Below are 21162 nucleotides of genomic sequence, written 5' to 3'. Positions count from 1 at the left end.
TTCAAAGGAACAGGAGGGGATTTTTCTAAGTGATGAAAGTGTTCTGCATCTCCATCAAGACGGGTGTACGTGTTTGTTCTGAGCCCGTTTAACTGTACACTTGGAATGGGTGCAATTGATTTCATGTGTGTTAGCCCTCAATAAAGTTAATTTTAAAAGGAAAAAAACCTGACATCTTAGTCATAAAGGAGAAGCTGGGCAAGCCCTACCTCCAACACTCTCCTGACAAATTAATGTTTACTCAGAACTTGACAGTTAATGAAGCACTTTCTCCTCTTTTGGTCACTTACATCCACTCTCTGAGGTGGGTGTCATTAATCCCATTTTATAGCTAAGGAAACCGAGACACAGAATGGCCTAAGTCTTCTGACAAGAGTTCTGCTACCTGTCCAGTGTCCAACACCACTCTGGAAGTGGCCTCAGAGATGATGCAGGTCCCAAGAAACTGAAGCCCAGAGAGTGTAAATGTTTATGAGTGTGTGTGTGTGTGTGTGTGTGTGTGTGTGTGTGTGTGTGTGTGTGTATGCATACATTGCATGCACAGCTGGCACTAAGGCTTGAACTCAGGGCCTACGTGCTCCCTCTTGGCTTTTTACTCAAGGCTGGTTCTCTACCACTTGAGCTACAACTCCATTTTTGGAGTTAATTGGAGAATCGAGTTTCATGGATTTTCCCTAGCCTGGGCTGGCTTTGAACCACAATCCCCAGACCTCAGCCTCTGCCTAGCGAAGACTACAGGCATGAGCCATTAGTTTCCACCCAAAGTATAAATCTTGACACAGTTTTGCTGTGAGTTAAAGACTCTGGAATCAAAGGTGTGCCTCGTTCACACCAAATGTAAGGAAGGAATATCAACTCAGGATCATCTTACAAAAGAGATGGAAGGAGAGTCGTTTCCCATATGTAAGGCTTTTGGACCAGAAAGTGAAGGATAGATCTGAAACAAAAGCAAGTCTAGACTCCACCTCTCACTGCATGGCGCAGGCCCCCATTCCCTCCAGTCCCACCGGTCCTCTAACTTGAAAAACTACAGTGAGCAGCACACACACACCCTCACTCCAGTCTGGCTTGCTTCCTTGCAGTGATTGTCCAAAGCTTGCTCTAGTTTCCCCTCTGGTTGGCTATGGTGCTTTATCCATTCCTCCTGGGTGAAATCACAGAGCTCTGGCCCCAGAGAGCTGGCACAAAACCTGGGCCTCTGGTTCAGAGTCTCTATTCAGAGTCCTGAACATCAGAAAAGCTCTACTCCCTCTCTGTCTGAGCAGTATGGATGCACAGCCCCTTCTGTATGCAGTTTAAAAGATATGTGTCTGGAGGAGTAGAGGGAGAGAGGCCAGAAAATGCTCAAATCTGGTGTGTAAATGGGGGTAAAATCCTGAGAGGAACCAGAAGAAACAGCAGGTGGTGGTGAACCTGGGGCATGGAATGGATACTGGACAACAAGCCCACTGAGAGCTATACTTCCCATTTCGTTCCTGTCTTTCAGCATGACCCTTCTAACCAATATACATTGATTCTGTGTACTTATTTTTGCCAAGATGTTTTGGCTAGCCCAACAAATTAGGAGCCACATTTACCTTATAAACATCTGTATTTAAAAAAAATGTTTTTGTCTGTCTTGGGGCTTGAACTCTGGGCCTGGGCGCTGTCCCTCAGCTCTTCAGCTCAAGGCTGTGCTCTACCACTTGAGCCACAGTGCCATGTCTTTTTTTTTCTGTGTATGTGGTGCTGAGGAATCGAACCCAGGGCCTTATGCATGTGAGGCAAGCACTCCACCACTGAGCCAACTTCCCAGCCCTGTATATATATATATATATATGTATATATATATATATATATATATTTAAAGTGAACAACCTCAAGAATCATTCATTCTTTTGGGGGGGGGTCTGGTTGTGGGGCCTGAACTCTGGGCCTGGGCGCTGTCCCTCAGCTCTTCAGCTCAAGGCTAGCGCTCTACCACTTGAGCCACAGCACCACTTCTGGCTTTTTTCTTTTTGCTTATGTGGTACTGAGGAATCGAACCCAGGTCCTCATGCATGCAAGGCAAGCGCTCTACCACTGAGCCACCTTCCCAGCCCCGAATCATTCATTAAGAAATAAACAAGCACCTATAAATTGTCTCCTTCATAGTGACCCAATTTAAATGACAGAAAAGTATGAATGAGTCACACTTAATGGGGTGGAAGCGGCAAGGGGTATGGGAAGGAGGGCCCAGGACCCCTCTGAACCACTGTCAGCCTGTTTTTCCCTCACACCTCTATAGGCTTCACTCTTTCATACATTTTCATCATCTCTGGACTAGCACAGTCTGAAGCTCCCAACGACTGTTCAGATTAGCAGTTCATTTAGGGTCAGGACAACCTTTCTCTTCAGTACTAAAAGTATGCACAGAAGCTGTTGAATAAACAGTTATACAGTAGACAGAAGGCAATCTCAAGAGGGTACAAGATCCCAGTGTTGACACCAGCGGGAAAATCTAAAGTATCTACAATCTCCTTCTCTACATCCCCAGTTCCTCACGTCTGCTCTGGGGTTGCAGGGCCGGCTTCAAAGTCCTTAGCCTGCTTACCAAGACCTGCTCCGGCCCACACCCATCTTCCTGCCCCAACTCCCAGGACTGCCCTGGGCCCCAGCAGTCAAACTGGTCCATTCAGCCTCCCTGAGCACACCTGAAGGCTAGAGGCCTGGAGGCCCTGCTTCCTGCCTGCCCCAAGCTCGGCCACGGAACCACCGGGCCAGACGGACTGCTGCTTGAAGACTCCCCTGAAAGTGCTCCCTCTATCTGCGCTTCCTTCCTCTTGCCTTTCCCCCATACACGTGGTAGGGATGGGACCAGCCGGCCCAGTGGGCCTCGGAGGGAAGGTGTGGCTCTCATCCCTGCCCTTCCCGGGAGAGGAAAGACTCTTGGGGAGTCGTGGGAATCAGAACCAGAAATGGGGTGGAAGCCTGAGACCGGGCTGCGCCCAGAGCTGTAGTTGAGAATGGTTTCTCGATGCTAGTCCCCCCACGAGGCGGCGCCCGCCGGTGTCACTCCGTCGGGACGCCTCCATCCAGGTCTGGAAGTTTTATGAGGACCCGTCCAACAAGTTCCCGGCCTCCCCTACGGTCCCTTTAAGAAGGTGAGCCAGGTGAGGCCGGCCCCGCCCCGGCCCGCCCCGGCCCGCCCCCGGCCCGCCCGCCTCCCCCGGCCCCGCGCCGCGCGCCCCGGCCCCGCCGTCGGGGGCCCAGGTCCCAGCTCCCGGCCGGCGCCATGGAGCGGCGCTGGGCCCTGGGGCTCGGGCTGCTGCTGCCGCTGCTGCTCCGCGCCCCGCCGCCCCCGGGGGCGCGCGCCGAGGAAGGTACTGACCCCTTGCCCTCGCCCCCCGACCCCCAGGGCCGGCCCGCACCCCCCCCCGCTCCGCCCCGCCGGGGCCGGCCTCCCCCGGGAGGCCCCGAGCCCCGCGTCCCGCGCCCCGGCTCCGCCAGGGCCGCCGGGCGATCGATCGGCCAGGCCAGGCTTTGGTCTTTAACCCCAGGGCCGCTCCCCTGGGTTCAGTACCTCCCACACACCGGGCAGTACTGGGGGGCAGGGGGGAGAGATGGGGGAGTCTCACCGCGCCCCGCTTCCACACCTCGGGGCCTTCATTTGTCCAGCCCGGAGATCAGAACCCACCCCCGGCCCAGGTGGGAAGCGGCCCTGTGCCCGCCGAAGGGCCCGGCGTCGTCGGGAGGAAAGGGATGGCGGGGGGGCCCGACCTGGGACCCACGCTTGGCCCAAGCGGACCGGCCTGTCCCAGGACGGAGCAGGCCTTCGACAGTGGAAGGCCGGAGCTCTGCCCGGGTGCCCACTGGGCCTGCAGAGGCCGAGCGCTCGCCGCCCGCCCAGGGGTGTCCCGGCTGCCCAGGGGTGTCCCGGCTGCGCCCACCCCCCGCCCCTCGTAAACGTGGGGTTCTCCTGAGCCTGCCCCTCACACTTCCCATCTCGACTGTGGTCTCAGAGGCCGCACTCAACCCTAGGCCCCTCTCTCTTCTCTGCGGGAAGACCGCGCCATTCCTCCCCTCCTCCCCTTGGCTTGGCCTCCCCAGCCAAGGGATGTTGCACCTGTTAGGAAAGGGGACGTGCAGGCTGGGAGCTGCTGTCCCCCGCCTGTCATCCTGGCTGCTTGGGGAGGCTGAGATCTGAGGGGTGGTGGTTCCCAGCCAACCCCAAGGCAGGAACAGTCCGTGAGACTGAGCTCCAGTGAACCAGCAAAAATGGAAATGGAGCTGCGGCTTAGGTGGCAGAGGACCACCCTTAAACTGAAGAAGAGCTAAGGGACGGGCACGCAGCCCCTGAGCTCAGCACCGGTACCCAGTATCCATACCAAAAGAAAGGTTAAAGTCTGGGGCTAGGATCCCCACATGATGAAGGAATAGGAACTCAAAGCTACCTCCTCCCCCCAGGAGTGACAAGCTCCCCCCCCAGTAGTGACAAGCCCCCCCCCAGGAGTGACAAGCTCCTCACCCCAGGAGTGACAAGCTCCTCACCCCAGGAGTGACAAGCTCCTCCCCTCCAGGAGTGACAAGTTCCCCCCTTAGGAGTGACAAGCTCTCCCCCCCCCCAGGAGTGACAAGCTCCTCCCCTCCAGGAGTGACAAGCTCCCCTCCCAGGAGTGATGAGCTCCCCCCCCAGGAGTGACAAGCTCCTCCCCTCCAGGAGTGACAAGCTCCCCCCCCACCCAGGAGTGACAAGGTCTCTTTCTCCCCACTCTCAGTCACGCTGATGGACACAAGTGAGGCCCAAGGAGAGCTGGGCTGGTTGCTGGACCCCCCAGAGGATGGGGTAAGTGTCTCGGGAAGGATCTGGGAAAGTTCAAGGCCCAAGGCCCAGTGGGAAACGGGGCGGAGAAGTGGGGGAGGAACCAAAAAGAGCTGGAAAAACTGGAAGTGTCTCCTCCGGGAGGGGGCAGGGAGGCTGAGTCACAGCCTTCTGAATGGGATTGAGGGGCGGGGGCAGACTTCACCCCCTGAGGAATGTCTCCTCCTCCTCCTCCTGGCACTTCCCCCTTCCTGCTGCTGAGGTGAATACTTACCAGAAGCAGTGGGGTGTTGAGCGCCCCTCCCCAGGGGAAGTGCTGAGACCAACCACAGCCTTGCTTTGGGAGAGGAAGGAGTCATGAGGAAAGCATCCTCAGGTCAGCTTCTTTCCTTCAGTGCTGTTGCTTGGGTGGCTTTCAGGGGCCAAGGGTCTTGGACTTCCTTCTGTGCTCTTGGCCCATTCTTCATCCCTCCACACAGCACGCTCCAGCTGTTTTGAGGGTACCAGAGCCTGTTCCAAGTTTCCCCTGGGTGCACCTGAGCAGAGGAGGATTGTGAGTAGGGCAGACAGTGCATCCAAGACCTTCGCTGGCCCTGGATCCTGTTCTCTAGGTGTTTTCTTCCAGGACCTGAGACTTCATTGCAGCCGGTTTCCGGGGTTGCACTTAATTGCTTTCTCTCCCTTTTGGTACAAGGGTCCTGGCTGTCTTCTGCACCCTCCCACAGAGTAGCCTGTAATTAGAGTTAATAGACTAAACCGTGGTATATCCTCCAGGAGGGGCTGTTTGGAAAATCCTGGATTAAGCCAGCCCTAATAGGCACCTCATCTCATAAACCAGCTAATCAGCACATGAAGATGGCAGCTGGCTCTCATTGGGTCTTCATTGTGCCCCTGCCCGGGCTCCACCCAAATTACTTCCCTAGTTGGGCCCTAGGGGAGCAAGGCTCTTCCTCAGTGTGATGCTAGGAGAGCAATAAGACAACCAGTAGTCACTTACTCCCACCATCTCCCTTATCTCCTCTGCTCACCAGCTGTCCCAAACCAGCGTGCACTCAAAAAAGTCGCACCCCTGGAATGTACCCCTAGTAGCAGCCAGCAGTGCTTGAGTGTTAAGCGAAAGATCCTTAGTGCTGTTCCTGGCCAGCTGGTTCTTTCCCCCATCTGTCCCTGTCCCTGCTGGAACTGGGAGTGGCAGCTACAGCTGGGAACATCTGCTTCCATAGACTCCAGCTGTAGCCTTGACAATCTGGCTCCTGAGCTGCACATTAATCACCCACTGCCCTCTCCACCTGCCCTGCCCTGAGCCTTCCACATGGGCTCCCCAGCTTCCTCCCGGGGCAGACTCCAGGTACCTTTCATTCCAGCTTCATTACCTTTCACACCTTTGGCCTGATCTTTGAACTCTCTGACACAGTGCAGAAATATGTGCCTCACAGAAGCATATACTTCTGCCCTACTCTCCCGCCAGTTCTTAATTGATGATGCTTTTTCCCGACTCTTCCCAAAGCTGAGAGTAGGCATGAAGAACTCATGCTCAGGGGTAGAATCAAAACTCAGGGAAAGTGGCCCTTGCTTCAGGCCTCAGTCTCTTCCCTGTCAAATTACTGGATGGTATCTGAAATATCAATGGAATACTTTATCAAATTTAAAAGCATCTTCTTTAAAATTGATGTGGCAGAGGAAAAACCTAACAAGGAGAATACTTTTGGAAGAGATATGACATAGGACCTTTGTCCCACCAACAGCTGTCATATGGACAGACCCATATGGACAAGAGTAGTCCAGCCCATGGAAAATCCAAAGACAAGCCCACATGTATGCCAGTTTCATGAGAATGGAACTGGAATTAGAAATCAAGGTAGAAAATGTTATAGAGGACAGAAAGACTCTAACTTCTAATATTTTCATAAGTAACCCTGTGAAATAGGCTCAATAGGAGAAACCCTATTTTATTTTCTTCCTGCATTTCTATTACCCTGGATTAGTTGTACAAAGGGGTTCGTATGTATCTTGATGAGACCCACCCCCTTCCACCGCTCTCCTTCATCCTTCCCCCTCCCCTTGCCCAAACCAATCTCAAGCTTCATTGTTCCATTTTCATGCTCTCTGATTGCCCTCTCCCTGTCCCCATACCCCACAAGACCTGTTTATCGTTCCTTTTTCCCCCCCTGATCCTGAGGTTTGAACTGGTGCCTGGGCTCTGTCCCTAAGCCTCTCTGTGCTCAAGGCTAGCATTTTACCACTTGAGCCGCAGCACCACTTCTGGCTTTTTCTGTGTATGAGGTACTGGGAATCAAACCCAGGGCTTCATGTACACTAGGAAGCACTCTACCCCTTAGCTACATTCCTCATTCTCTCTTTTTTTAAGTGTATGTTAATTGTTCCAAGCATCTCACTGTGATTTTTTGTTTATTTTGTTTTGCTTTGTTTTTTGCCAGTCCTGGGACCTGAATTCAGGGCCTGGGCACTGTCCCTGAGCTGCTTTTGCTCAAGGCTAGCACTCTACCACTTGAGCCACAGCACCACTTCTGGCTTTTTCCTGTTTATGTAGTACTGAGGAATGGAACCCAGGCCTCAGGGCATGCTAGGCAAGCGCTCTACCACTGAGCCACCTTCCCAGCCCTCACTATGGTATTTTTTTTTTGAATTTTTTTTATTGTGAAAATACTGTACAGAGGGGTTACAATTACATGGGCAAGATAATGAGTACATTTCTTATCAAGTATTGTAGCCTCCTCCTTTGTTTCCCCTTCCCATCCTCCCCCGCCCCCCCCCCCCCATCTCACTATGGTATTTTGCACAACGTTTTAATCCGGTTGACCCCCTCACTTGTTCTCACTTGCCCCATCCCCCACTTCCCCTCTTTTATTCAACAGCTTTCATTGAGGAAAAAGCTGTCCTGATCACATGACCACTCACAGGAGGCCCACACTTGTAAGACTGGAGGAAGAAGCAATGCTGGAAGCATTTGTAGGATCCTGAGCTATGGAAAGGAGTTGGGGGTGGGAAGATGGAGGCCTGCCTCAGTTGAAGTCAAGCAGGGCTGTCCTGCTGTGAGGATAAGATGTCTGGCCTTGTACAAGTTATCTTAGAGCTGCCCTTTCCCTAGTAGATGCCTTGGGAGGCAGGTTTCTTTCAAAGATATGAATCTGTTTTAACAAAGGATAGCTTTTCAGAGCCACTCCTGCATTATCAGTTTGTCCATTATAACCAGCTCAAAATAGGCCAAAGATGTATATTTTAAGGAGCCGTGTCCTGGGGCCTCAGTGTATGGAGTAGTCATTAAATGGACCATTAGATGTCTGTAGTTAGAAAAGTAAGTAGAAATTCCTCTATTTCACAGCTGATACATGTCACATGAAAATTCTAAGGAGACTCCAAACACAAAAACCAAATGTACAAAAAGTTTAAGACAAAAGTAGTAGATCTTTGTAATCTTGCAATGGGAGAGTTCCCCAAACAAAAGACATGACCTATTAACAAAGAAACGACATGGCAAAGAGTATTCGAACATATGAAGTCTTGTACATATTAAGCAAAGGATTAACGTCTAAACAAGTTTTTCAAAATTTCATCCAAATGAACAGTCCTATGATAACAATTGTATGTGAGTAAATACGTATCAAAAGACAAATAGACAATGAGCAAAAAAAAAGCTCAAGGCCTACCTCCCCTCCCCAAGACCAGATGGTAAGAAGCTGTCTTCACCATACAATTGGCAAAAAAGTAAAAACAACGGAGCTATCTCATTTGGATGAGGTTGCTAGAAAAATATTTCCTCTTGATTATTGGTGAAAGTATAAATGGACAAAAATCTTTTGGAAGGCAATTTAGCGCTATCTTGCAAAATTGTAATACATCCACCAGATGATACAGGTTTTTATGCAGAAATCTTAATCTGTGTATTTTCAAAAACAAACAAAACAAAACTAGAGGCTAACTAAATGCCTAGCAGTAGGTAAATGCTTACATAAGCTATGGAACATCCATGCAATTGGGTACTAATAGATTTCTATAAATATATAGGCATATATATCATTTCTATAAAGGTATGGGCATATATATTCATATAGACACCTTTCTAGGACATTTCTTTTTAATTTTTTTTATTTTTATTGTTTATCAGTCATGGGGCCTGAACTCAGGACTTAGGGGCTGTCCCTTAGCTCTTTTGCTCAAAGCTAGCACTCTACCACTTTGAGCCATAGTACCACTTCCAGTTTTCTGGTGGTTAATTGGAGATAAGAGTCACATGGACTTTTCCTGCCCATGCTGACTTTGAACGATGATCCTTATATCTCAGCCTCCTGAGTAGCTAGGATTACAGGCATGCGCCACCCATGCCTGGCTTCTAGGACATTTCTTTTTAAGACAAACTCAGTTACAGAGTAACACTCGTGATCTCACTTATGTTAAAAACGAGACGCAAACACATTGTACAAATTTCTCTAGAGACACCGAAAGCAGTCAGAACACTCTGCTCCAAATGGTGGCCAGTAACGAGAGTAGAAGGATGATGGACTTCCCTTATTCTGCACAAGTGTCTGTTGCTTAACTTTCACACTAATGACACAGGTATAATGAAGCCCCTGAAGGACCTGGCTTCCCATCCTCAGCTCTGCCCCTCATCTCTACTGGGCACTTGGACAGTGTCTCCACTTCTGGCCTTTTGCTAATCTCCTGATTTTGTCTGCCACAGCCAGCTTCAGACTGATCTGCAGATCTCAGCTTCCTGAGTAGCTAGGACCAAAGCACCAGCCATCCTGTACCAGACTCCTTCTGCCTTTTCATAGCTGAGCAAGTCACTCTACCTGACTGTGCCTGACAGTTTCTTCCTGGGAAATGCTTAGAACAGTGTGTGGTTTATAGGAAGTGCTGTGTTAGTGCCAGCCAATCATTATTACTAGGTTTAAAAATTCCTTTAATGTAAAAGAAGGTAAGGGGTTAGACAAGATAGGACCTGGGAAACAAGCCAACTCTCTCATTGATTTTGATAGTGGCTATAACTGGAAGGAATATTGGGGAGGATAAAATTTACACACACACACACACACACAATGTTCTCTGTTCTGGCCCTTTAAAAATACAGAATTTTTTTTTTTTGGTCGGTCGTGGGCTTGAACTCTGGGCCTGAGCGCTGTCCCTCAGCTCTTCAGCTCAAGGGGAGCACTGTACGGCTTGAGCCACAGCACCACTTCTGGTTTTCTAGTGGTTTATTGGAGATAAGAGTCTCACGGAGTTCAAAGCCGGGCTGGCTTTGAACCGCAATCCTCAGATCTCAGCCTCCTGTGTAGCTAGGATTACAGGCCTGAGCCACCAGCGCCCGGCCAGAATGTTTTTATATTTTAGAAAATAAGTCCTTTTCTCTGAGCAAATAGGCAGAGGGTTGTGAATGAGTTTTGCCTTAGGAGCAGGTTAACCTAAAGAGCCCTGGGTTAGCTAAGATGCTAATATACAGTTGTTCATTCCATATCTAAGAAAACACCACAACCTTAAAGATTTAACCTGTTATCCTGGAGCCAAGCAGTGAGGTTAGGTGGGACCAGTGGAGAGAAGGAAGGAGGGGAACTCCAATCCCAGCTTCCTGTCCTCTCTGGTCCCTGATTCTGATTTCCTCCTGGCAGTGGAGTGAGGTCCAGCAGATGCTGAATGGGACACCCCTGTACATGTACCAGGACTGCCCAGTGCAGGAAGGTGGAGACACTGACCACTGGCTGCGCTCTAATTGGATCTACCGAGAAGAAGAAGCTTCCCGGGTCCACGTAGAGCTGAAGTTCACCGTGCGAGACTGCAAGAGTTTCCCTGGGGGAGCCGGGCCTAAGGGGTGCAAGGAGACCTTCAACCTTCTGTACATGGAGAGTGAACAGGATGTGGGCATTCAGCTCCGACGACCCTTGTTCCAAAAGGTGTTGCTGCAATCAGTGTCCTGACACTGATCCCTACCTGGCTAATTACCCATGACCTTGGCTGGTCCAGAGACAGGAAGAGAGTACAAATGTAGAGTAGAGGGTAAACATGGGACTGGAAAACAGAAAGGCTAGATTGAGTATGGTTTTGTTGGGCTGTCACTTTAGGGATGTCGTTTAGGCTCGCCAAGCTTTGGTGACCTTGTTGTAAAGTAGCAATAATAAGAAGGCCAGTCTTACCTGTTCTAGAAGGGTTTACTAAGCATGCATTGTGGTAGCAAGAAGCCATGGTAGCAGAGAGGAATGCGGTACAAAGGGTTTTACCTTTCTGTGCAGTACCTGTGGTGGGTGTGTACAACACACTGCCCCCTGCGTGTCACCAGAGTTACACGGAAGGACAGTTTCCTCCTGTCCATCGCTAGTCTCCATCGCTATCCCAAATGCAAGACCGTCAGGGGCCTATTATTATAGGAGGCGCTCTCATTTCTTGCCAAAGAGCAGCGGTTGTAAAGTTTTATTATTGGTAATAAATTAATTATAAATAATTAATTATATAATACATTAAATTTAACTGATCACCTCATTGGTACCAGAGTTGGGAATGCCTCTCCATAGTGGAAATCAGAGACTGTAGTGTCCGGCTTCCTGGGTTCCAATCCTGCCTCTGTCATGTAATTGCTGTGTGATCTCGTATTTCTCTTTGCCTTAGTTTCTTCCTCTTTTTTTGTAGAGATGATAACCTATCTCATAGGTTATTATCTGGGCTAAGGGGAGTGAGTACTGCACACAAAATATTTTGCCTAGTAGTACCTCTCACAAAATAAGCTCTCCTTCAATCACGGGTATTTAAATTGTAAAATACACATTGACATTTCCTTATCCAAAACACGTGACATCCAAGTTGCTTCAGATTTCACATATTTTTTCAGACTTTGGAATGTTTACATATATAAATAACAAGTCACAGGGACGAGACCCAAGTCTAAATAGAAAATTTACTTATGTTTCGTCTACATTTTAGACACATAGCTTAAAGGCAATTTCCTACAACATTTCAGCATGCCTACATTTTTACTGTGACTTATGACATGAGGTCAGATGTGGAATGTTTCTTTTTCTTTCTCTCTTTCTTTTTTTTTGTGTGTGTCAGTACAAGGGCTTGAACTCTGGGCCTAGACTCTGCCCTTTAGCTTTATTGCTCAAGGCTAGGGCTCTACCACTGGAGTCACAGCTTACCTCCACAGAGATAGGAATCTCAGGGATTTTCCTGTCCCTGCTGGCTTCAAACCACAGACCTCAGATCTCAGCCTCTTGAGTAGCTAGGATTACAGGTGTGAACCACCAGCACCTAGTGCGTTTTCTATTTGTGACTTCACGTACATGGTCTCCAGTTCAGAAACATTTCAGACTGTGGGTTTTCAAAGTACAGATTGTCAGACTGCATTAGCCTGGCAGCTGTTTCTGTTCTGTGAAAACAAAGCATGGGCTTTCCTTCACCCTCTCCTCCCTACCTTCCTCTCAGGTGACCACGGTGGCTGCAGACCAGAGCTTCACCATTCAAGATCTAGCATCTGGCTCCGTGAAGCTCAACGTGGAGCGCTGCTCCTTGGGCCATCTGACCCGCCGCGGCCTCTACCTTGCTTTCCACAACCCTGGTGCCTGTGTGGCCCTAGTGTCTGTTCGGGTATTCTACCAGCGTTGTCCTGAGATTGTACATGGCTTGGCACGGTTCCCTCAGACTCTTCCTGGACCTGGGGGGCTGGTAGAAGTGTCTGGGACCTGCTTGCCCCATGCACAGACCAGTTCCGGGTCCTCGGGTGCACCACGCATGCACTGTAGCCCTGATGGTGAGTGGCTGGTGCCTGTGGGCCGATGCCACTGCAAGCCTGGCTATGAGGAAGGCAGCGGCAGTGCGGGATGCATTGGTAAGGAAGGCGGCCATGAGAAACTCAAGGGGCCGCTTGGGAGGGAGGGTCTGTAGGTGCCAAGGAAGGCAGGGAAGCCAGTGCTGTGTCAGTACTTCAGGTGTCATTTCATTCGTGATGCTGGGGATAACTTGCATATGGTGGGCAAGTGTTCTACCCCGGAGCTGCGTGCCAAACCCTTGTTCTTTTTGACAGGATCTCACTATACAGCACAGGCTGGTCTTGAGTGCAAGACCAGTCTGTGATACTGTTTGTCCTCAAGTTTATCCTCTGCCTTTGTCTCCCAAGTGCTGGGATTATAGGCATAGACCACCAACACCCAGTTCCAGTCATCTCAGCTCTCTCTCTGTGTGTGTGTGTGTGTGTGTGTGTGTGTGTGTGTGTGTGTGTGTGTGTGTGTGTGTGTGTGTGTGTGTGTGTGTGTGTGTGTGTGTGTGTGTGTGTGTGTGTGTGTGTGTGTGTCAGAGAGAGACACTAGGGCTTGAACTCAGGATCCCATGTTTTTACTCAGCTTTCTTGCTATTTGCTGATGCTGTCCCTTGAGCCACACTTCCACTTGAGTCTTTTACTGCTTCACTGAAGACAGAGTCCCATGGACTTTTCTGAGCAGGCTGGCTTCAGACCTTGATCCTCTGATCTCAGCCTCCTGAGTAGCTACAGTTGCAGGCGTGAGCCGCCCACACCTGGCCCCTCTCAGCTATTTTTAATCCCAGTGCACACAGGCAGAAGTGTTTTCAGTACGCAGGATTGCTGTAGCAACAGCGTGGGGTTGGTTCTTCCCATCAAACACCAGAAAAAGCTTGATTCTACGGCATTCTTTCTCCAGTCTGTCCAAGTGGCTTCTACCGGACTGATGTGGACATAGCCCACTGTCTCAAGTGCCCCCAGCACAGCACAGCCGAGTCCGCGGGAGCCACCATCTGTACCTGTGAGAAGGGCCATTACCGGGCCCCTGGGGAGGGCCCCCAGGTAGCATGTACACGTGAGTCCAGGGGACAGGAAGTGGCCATCTGGGAGGAGGTGCTAGGTCTTCATCGTGCACTCACTGGAGGCAGATTTTCCAGGGCTTATGTGATAGATTCTGGATGCCATGAAGTGACCATGAAGTGCTAGCCTCTCCCTGGGAGAAGGCAGAGATTTGGTGATGCTACCTTCCCTTCTGTGGAGGTCAGATCTCCCATGAAGACTTTGGAGGACTTCTAAAATGGGGGAGATAGACAAAGGTGGGGCTCAGTAGGTTGAGGGAGAGCGAAGCTGGCAGCTACTGATGTCTTTTCTTCTTCTCTAGGACCCCCATCGGCTCCCCAAAACCTGAGCTTCTCTGCATCGGGGACTCAGCTCTCCTTGCGCTGGGAACCCCCTGCCGACATGGGGGGACGGCAGGACGTGAGATACAGTGTGGAGTGTTTGCAGTGTCAGGGTACAGTGCAGGACGGAGGGCCCTGCCAGCCTTGTGGGCCAGGAGTGCGCCTCCTCCCCGGGGCTCTGGGGCTCACGGTGCGGACTGTGCGTGTGCAAGGCCTTGAACCGTACGCCAATTACACCTTTCACGTCAAATCCCAAAGCAAAGTGTCCGGCCTGGACGGCTCCCAGCCTGCCAGTGCCTCTCTCAGCATCAACATGGGGCATGCAGGTGAGCCACTCGATGTCATCAGAAGGTTTAAGAGCACGGGGATGAGTGGGCAGGAAGCCGTGGAAATAACTCCTGATCGGATTCCTTCTTTCTTCCAAATGCAACCGTCCCTCTGGATGCCCAGAATCGCTCTCAGGCCTGTCTGTGAGGCTCGTGAAGAAAGAACCAAGGCAGCTGGAGCTGACCTGGGCAGGGTCTCGATCCCGCAGTCCCAGTGGAAACCTGAGCTACGAACTGCACATCCTGAACCAGGTCAGGGGGGCTGGTGGACCACACCCTCAGAGTGCATATTCCTCGGGCCTGGGATGGGAGGAGGGAAACCACCCAGAGCAATTCAGCATCCGCGGGACAGAATTCCACCAAGAACCTTGTCCTGCCCGTGTCCAGCCCCTGCTCATACTCACTCCCAGGTCTGTCCATCATCTCCATTCTGGTCTGGCCTGGCGCAGCCCAGTTAACACAAGTTCCACCCACAGGATGAAGAATGGCACCAGATGGTTCTAGAACCCCGGGTGTTGCTGACAAAACTGCAGCCAGACACCACATACATCGTCAGAGTGCGAATGTTGACTCCACTAGGCCCCGGCCCTTTCTCCCCCGACCATGAATTTCGGACCAGCCCACCAGGTAGTTCTTACTCTACCCCGCCCCCCAGAAACACATCCCTGTCACCCACAGATGCACCTGAGCTCCTACTGCATGTGTACTGCACATGTGTGCACATGTACACACACAGATGCACACACCAAGAGACCTGACCCTGAGCATACCCAAGGCCCTTGCCCTGCCCATCCACACTTCATGGGGCTGTGAGTCCCGCCCCCCCCCCAAGACTTGCTCACCTTTGTGCCTGCAGTTTCCAAGAGCCTGACTGGAGGAGAGATTGTGGCCATCATCTTCGGGGTGCTGCTGGGTGTAGCTCTGCTGCTCGGGATTCATTTCTTCCGATCAAGGTGCTGCCTCCCTGCCCTACCCCACTTCTTCCCAGGACCCTTTGCCTAGTCAGAAGCCCTGACAGGGACATCCCCGACCCCCCATCCCCGGCTGCCAAAGCTTAAGTGCATCCCCATGTCCATCTTGCATACCCGGAGCCCATTGGGCCACCGAGGTAGGCCTACGACCTGGAAGTGCCACCCCTCTCCCACAGGAGAAACCATCGGCAGCGACAGCAGAGACAGCGTGACCATACCATGGATGCCGATCGAGGTAAGCGAGGAGAGCCTATGTGTACATATGAGAGAGAGAGAGAGAGAGAGAGAGAGGGAGAGAGAATGTGTGTGTGAGAGAGAAAGAGGGAGAGAGAATGTGTGTGTGTGTGTGAGAGAGAGAGAGAGAGAGAGAGTCCTGGGGCTTAAACTCAAGTCCAGGGTGCTGTCCCTGAGATTCGTCTGCTCTAAGTTATAGCACTCTACCACTTGAGCCACAGCTCCACTTCTGGCTTTTTTTTTGAGTAGCTCATTGGAGATACAAGCCTCACAGACTCTCCTGCCTTGGATGGCTTCAAACCACGATTCTCAGATTCAGCCTCCTGAGTAGCTAGGATTTACCGGCTGCCTGGCTGTGTGTATTTTACTACTGGGACTCAACCAAAGGACCCACATCGGCAGGACAACTCTGAGGGTGCAGGCGGGGCTTAATGTCCCTAGGGCTTTATGTTTTGCCACCTAATTAACTTTGCTTAATTAAGTTTGCCCTGATAGCTCTCAGTGGCTCTGATGCAACGGTCTGCTAGCTGAGCTGTGGGGGCCAGCGTTCCACCACCCCGGGGCTGTCAGCAGCCTTCTCCATCTGGTGGTGACTAGGTCTATGGGTAAAGCCAAGGCCAGGCAGAAGGGCTGCAGACCTCTGAAACACAGGGGCTTGCGTTCTGCTTGTCACCTCATTAGGCGGCGCTGCCAGAAAGGACGGCTGCGGTGGATCCAAGTGGTTGGAAAGGGAGAGAGAGTGAAGGAGGTCTGATTGGCTGGATGAGCATGGGGCTCAAGCTGGGTCAGGAGTTGTAAGCAGATTGGGTAACTCGGGGCAGATTGAGAATTGGTTCCAGGGCCTGGGTTCTGGCTACTGCCCCATGTAGTGAAGATCGATGACCTTCAGGTATGGCTGGAAGAAGAAAGGCCAGGATGTGGAGGCTTCTTGCTAAGAATAGAGACTCTCTTTCTCTATCTCTCTCTGTCTCTGAGCTAAAATAAGGTTCATCTGAGGGAGCACAGAAGTATGGAGAAGAAAGGAAGGGGCCTTTCTTGTCAGATCCGATACTCCAAGCCCCGACTGCGTGCTGCCCTGGCTGAGCCCCTCTGTGCTCCCCAGAGGACAAGCTGTGGCTGAAGCCCTATGTGGATCTCCAGGCCTATGAGGACCCTGCACAAGGAGCCCTGGACTTCACCCAAGAGCTCGACCCGGCCTGGCTGCTTGTGGACACGGTCATAGGGGAAGGTGAGCCATGCCGTGCACAGCCGGTCTCCCGCGGGGCAGCAGATGGCTGCCAGTAGCTCTCTGCCTTCTAACCCTTGTCTGGGCTGGCCTCTCCTCTGGCTTTACTTACCAGGTGAGCTATGCTTGCCTGAGACTTGAGCATTTATGTAAAAACCAAACACCCAAAACAAAAACACCATATCGGGTACCCTGGAAAAGTCTCTGCCTCCAGCACGCATTGCTCCGCGGCTCTCTGATAGACTGTCCAACACATCATCTGTTACTGAGCTACAATCAGGGTGTCCTCATATGTTTCCCCTACATGGTAGCAATCCAGAGCCTTCATTCCACCACAACAGGGATCCAGTGTCTTTGGGCTGCTCTGATTGCTTGGGTCACCAGAGGAAATGGATCTGAGCAGAGAACAAAGCTGGGCAGTGTCCTGGCCAGTTGTGTAGCCAGGACTGGCCAAGCTGAGATCAGGGAGCTCACTCTTGGAAGAGAGATGGCAAAAGTTGTCCCCCCACCCAACTTCCCCTGGGCAGCTCCATTCTGCCGACAGGACCCCCCTCAGCATTTAGTACTTGTTGTAAGCCAGGTAGTATGCTCACTCACGGGAAACAGTGATGATCAGGCTGTAGAGCTCCAAGAAGGACAACTTAATTTTTGTTCCAAGGAGCATACTTTTGATCCTCTGCAAGAGAAGGCGAGAGGACGAGAGGGGTTCATGGCCTACATCTGGGCTAACCTGGCTTTGCAGCGCCACAGTCTTTGTTTTCTTTCTACCCAGGAGAGTTTGGGGAAGTCTACCGTGGGACCCTGCGGCTCCCCAGCCAGGACTGCAAGATGGTGGCCATTAAAACCTTGAAGGACACATCCCCCGATGGCCAGTGGTGGAACTTCCTTCGAGAAGCGACCATCATGGGCCAGTTCAACCACCCCCACATTCTGCACCTGGAGGGCGTCATCACAAAGAGTATGAGTGGCAGTCTGTTTGTGCTGAGCGGTGGGGGAGGGAAGATGGAGGAGGAGCACTGGAAATGGAGGGTGGGCAGCAAAGGTCAGGAAACCTGGATCCGTGTGTGACGAGCTGTGTTCTGTGTCTCAGGAAAGCCTATCATGATCATCACAGAGTTTATGGAGAACGGAGCCCTGGATGCCTTCCTGAAGGTAGCCGGGGGACTGGCCGGGGAGGGGGTGTATCCGGGAGCCCTGTGCCTTGGGACGAATGGCCTTTGCCCATCCTGTCACTCGTCCTGCTGCAGGAACAAGAGGACCACCTGGTGCCCGGGCAGCTGGTGGCCATGCTGCAGGGCATAGCATCTGGCATGAACTACCTCGGTGACCACAATTACGTCCATCGGGACTTGGCTGCCAGGAACATCTTGGTGAATCAGAACCTGTGCTGCAAGGTGTCTGACTTTGGTCTCACCCGCCTCCTGGATGACTTTGATGGCACCTACGAAACCCAGGTTAGACCCCCGTTATGTACCACAAACACATTCACCCAGACCATTCATGCTCTTCCTGCCCTTGTGTGTGTACGGCCACCAGGTCTCGTGCTCAAGTGGCACAGAGCCTCTTCTGGCCATGTGGTCTTCGTCACTTTCCTGTTCCCTGCCTTCCTAAGGGAGGGAAGATCCCCATCCGCTGGACAGCCCCAGAAGCCATTGCGCACCGCATTTTTACCACCGCCAGCGACGTGTGGAGCTTCGGGATTGTGATGTGGGAGGTGCTGAGCTTTGGGGACAAGCCCTACGGAGAGATGAGCAACCAGGAGGTGAGCCTGGACTTGTCCTGTCCCTCACCACCTCTCATCTCCCACAGACTTCCGTGGCCTTCTCCTCCAGATACCTTCTTCCTGACCTCAGTTTTCTTTTTCTTTTCTTTTTTTTTTAAATACTTATCTCCTTCTCACACTTTGTTCTGATTACTGCTTCCTGCTGTGGCCAGGGTTGTTTAATCTCCATGGCAAACAATCCTGTGTGGTTTTCCCCTGGACCATCAGGTTAGCTTCCTACACCTAGGTAACCCTCCCTGCCCCACTCCTGCAGGTGATGAAGAGCATCGAGGATGGGTACCGGCTGCCCCCTCCAGTGGACTGCCCTGCCCCTCTATATGAACTCATGAAGAACTGCTGGGCGTATGACCGCACCCGTCGGCCCCACTTCCTCCAGCTGCAGGCACATCTGGAGCAATTGCTTAGAGACCCCCACTCCTTGAGGACCATTGCCAATTTTGACCCCAGGTAGCCATGCTGGGGGAAGTACAGGGGAAATCAGAATAGAAATGGACGTCCCATTATATCCATCGAGTGCTGAGCCCTGAGGAGATCTGGACAGAGTCTAAGCATGAGACAGGACCATAATGCATGCTCTTAAGGGAGCCTAGCACAGAACTCTCCTCGAGTTCTGTGCTCTACAGTTAAACTCCAGAGGAGGAAGGGGGAAAGTTACAACTTATTTAAAAATGATGATGATGAAGACGACAATGTGAGCTATATAGACTACCCACATGGCAGAGGTACACAGCCAGGTCCCAAATCCCCAACTTCACGTGAGAAATTTCAGGAAACCATACTTGCTTGACCACCTACAGCTGGTCACGTGTCTGGGGAGTTCTTGTGGCCCAGTCTGGAGCTTAGGATACATTCCCATGCACCTACCATGCAGAAATATTCTTGCATGTGGAGAGAAGGACCCCATATTCAACAGCTTTTGGATTACCTGATAGGAATGCTTTTTGCCAGATACTGAAGAGGTCAAGGGCACAGGGCCAGCTCCAGGGAGCTTGGGCACAACTAGTTTGAGGTAGGAATGGCGGGGGAATGTCTTGGAGATCTGTGGCTTTTTCTGACCGACCACACGGCCTGCCCTGCAGAGTGGAGGCTGGCAGATTGCAGTTAATGGAAGCACCTAGTTTACGGACAGCTTTCCTGAAATTGGACTTCCTGGGTATAGAGAATTATCCATTTTCTTCTCAAAACTGCCTACAGGAGGGACATGGCAAAAATTGCACTTTACTAAAAACATGGTCAGAATGTAGAGAATGAGGTGGTGGGGAGCGGGCGGGAAGGAGAGCAGGTGGGGGAGTCAGGCAAGGCTAGACTTCCAACTGCTTTATTGGGTAAAGCAGCCTGGCACAGTCTGCTTCTGTATCAAACCACCATATATAACCTTGTTTCTGGGAGAAATTGTGCTCCAAGTTCCAACTTTTGAAACTATCTTTTTGGAACACTCCTCCCTCGGACGCTGGAGACTGCATGTGCTAATCTTTCTGGAATGCTGGATATTTTCTTTTCCCCCAGCAGATCTACTTTGCTAATGGTTTTTGGCTCTGGCTGGCTTTAGTACAGGAACGCTCATTGTATTGTGGGTGTCAAAGTGCAAGAATAACAACAGAGGTGGAAGGTAGCAAGCAAAGGCCGCTCCTAGCACTCGGGCAAGCTGCACTAGGAAAGGGCAGGCCCACCCACACCCAGCTGCGATGCCTGTTCTTCCTCTCACCTGGGGTACTTCCATGTGGAACAGGCTAGAGGAAAAAGTTCCATCGAGGCCTCCCAGGTGGCTACCTTCCACAAGTCTACCCGACACAGCAGGTCTGTCAGCTGCCCGCCCACAGCTCCCAGCACCAGGAAGCAGGCCAGGAAGTGGGTTCAGACAATGGCTGGCTAATCCACTGAGCCTGGATGATTTGTGCTTAGGCATTCAACTTCAGTACTGGCTTGCCGATGGGGAGGGCAGACTCCAACCAAGCCCCTGTGACTGAGGCAGCCTCGTATCCCCCAGGGTGACTCTCCGCCTGCCTAGCCTGAGCGGCTCTGATGGAATCCCTTATCGAAGCGTCTCTGAGTGGCTGGAGTCCATTCGCATGAAGCGCTACATCCTGCACTTCCGCTCGGCCGGGCTGGACACCATGGAGTGTGTGCTGGAGCTGACAGCCGAGTAAGGATCCTGGGGCTAGGGCGGTCTGGGTAAGAGACTGGGGGATCTGAGCCACCAGACTCGGGCAACTCCTTTCCTTTTCCACAGGGACCTCACCCAGATGGGAATCACGTTGCCAGGGCACCAGAAGCGAATACTTTGCAGTATTCAGGGGTTTAAGGACTGAGTGGCCACTGCGGACACCTCAGCCCTCCCCCTGCCCTCAGGGAGCAAGGATGGGGCCAGGGCCACTCCTTGGGCCCTTCCTCAACCTACAAGATGTAGGCTATTTGGTGCTGCTCCTACCTACTCTTCCAGGACTCTGCCTCAGGACCCGGGAGCCTTTGTTTTGTTTTATTGTTTTTTTTTAAAAAAAAGGGAGGTGGGGATGGAAGAGAAGCAATTATGTGGGTGGGTGGGTTGGTATGAGGGGGAGGGTTTAATATATATATACATATATATATATATATACTTACATAGGCATATCTATTTTTGTAAATAAAACAGGAGCTGAATTTTCATCCTTACCCCTAGGCTTTTGATCCTTCTATCTACTCCAGCCAAGAGTCAGTTGACTACTGAC

General features: G+C 51.6%; 1 protein-coding gene across 2 annotated transcripts; it reads left to right on the top strand.

Annotated features, from left to right (window-relative positions):
• Window positions 1-3246: 3246 nt before the first annotated feature.
• Epha1 (EPH receptor A1) lies at window positions 3247-21034 on the top strand. 2 transcript variants are annotated; one of them, XM_069996945.1, is made up of 18 exons: window positions 3247-3341; window positions 4737-4804; window positions 10405-10686; window positions 12209-12611; window positions 13438-13593; window positions 13900-14244; window positions 14369-14496; window positions 14721-14871; window positions 15101-15197; window positions 15392-15450; window positions 16552-16677; window positions 17447-17632; window positions 17765-17826; window positions 17922-18128; window positions 18287-18436; window positions 18711-18904; window positions 20445-20600; window positions 20688-21034. In XM_069996945.1, the coding sequence occupies exons 1-18, from the start codon at window positions 3254-3256 to the stop codon at window positions 20764-20766; spliced, it is 2937 nt and encodes a 978-aa protein (XP_069853046.1). In that variant the 5' UTR covers window positions 3247-3253; the 3' UTR covers window positions 20767-21034. The 2 variants fall into 2 exon arrangements, with proteins under 2 accessions (XP_069853046.1, XP_069853047.1); XM_069996946.1 differs by lacking the exon at window positions 10405-10686 and having other exon boundaries at window positions 20688-21033.
• The last annotated feature ends 128 nt before the right edge of the window (window positions 21035-21162 follow it).

This window comes from Dipodomys merriami, unplaced genomic scaffold (genome assembly GCF_024711535.1).
Source record: "Dipodomys merriami isolate MVZ:Mamm:240054 unplaced genomic scaffold, mDipMer1.0.p SCAF_5, whole genome shotgun sequence".
Lineage (NCBI taxonomy): Eukaryota > Metazoa > Chordata > Mammalia > Rodentia > Heteromyidae > Dipodomys > Dipodomys merriami.
The sequence above is the reverse complement of the archived record's forward strand: the minus strand, read 5'-3'. Positions and strand labels throughout refer to the sequence as shown.

Excerpts from the sequence above, each read along its gene's own strand:
- Epha1 (XM_069996945.1), top strand. The coding sequence starts at position 3,254 with ATGGAGCGGCGCTGGGCCCTGGGGCTCGGGCTGCTGCTGCCGCTGCTG. Across the intron at positions 3,342-4,736 it reads GGGGGCGCGCGCCGAGGAAG|TCACGCTGATGGACACAAGT; the intron begins GTACTGACCCCT and ends CCCCACTCTCAG. Across the intron at positions 18,905-20,444 it reads ATTGCCAATTTTGACCCCAG|GGTGACTCTCCGCCTGCCTA; the intron begins GTAGCCATGCTG and ends CGTATCCCCCAG.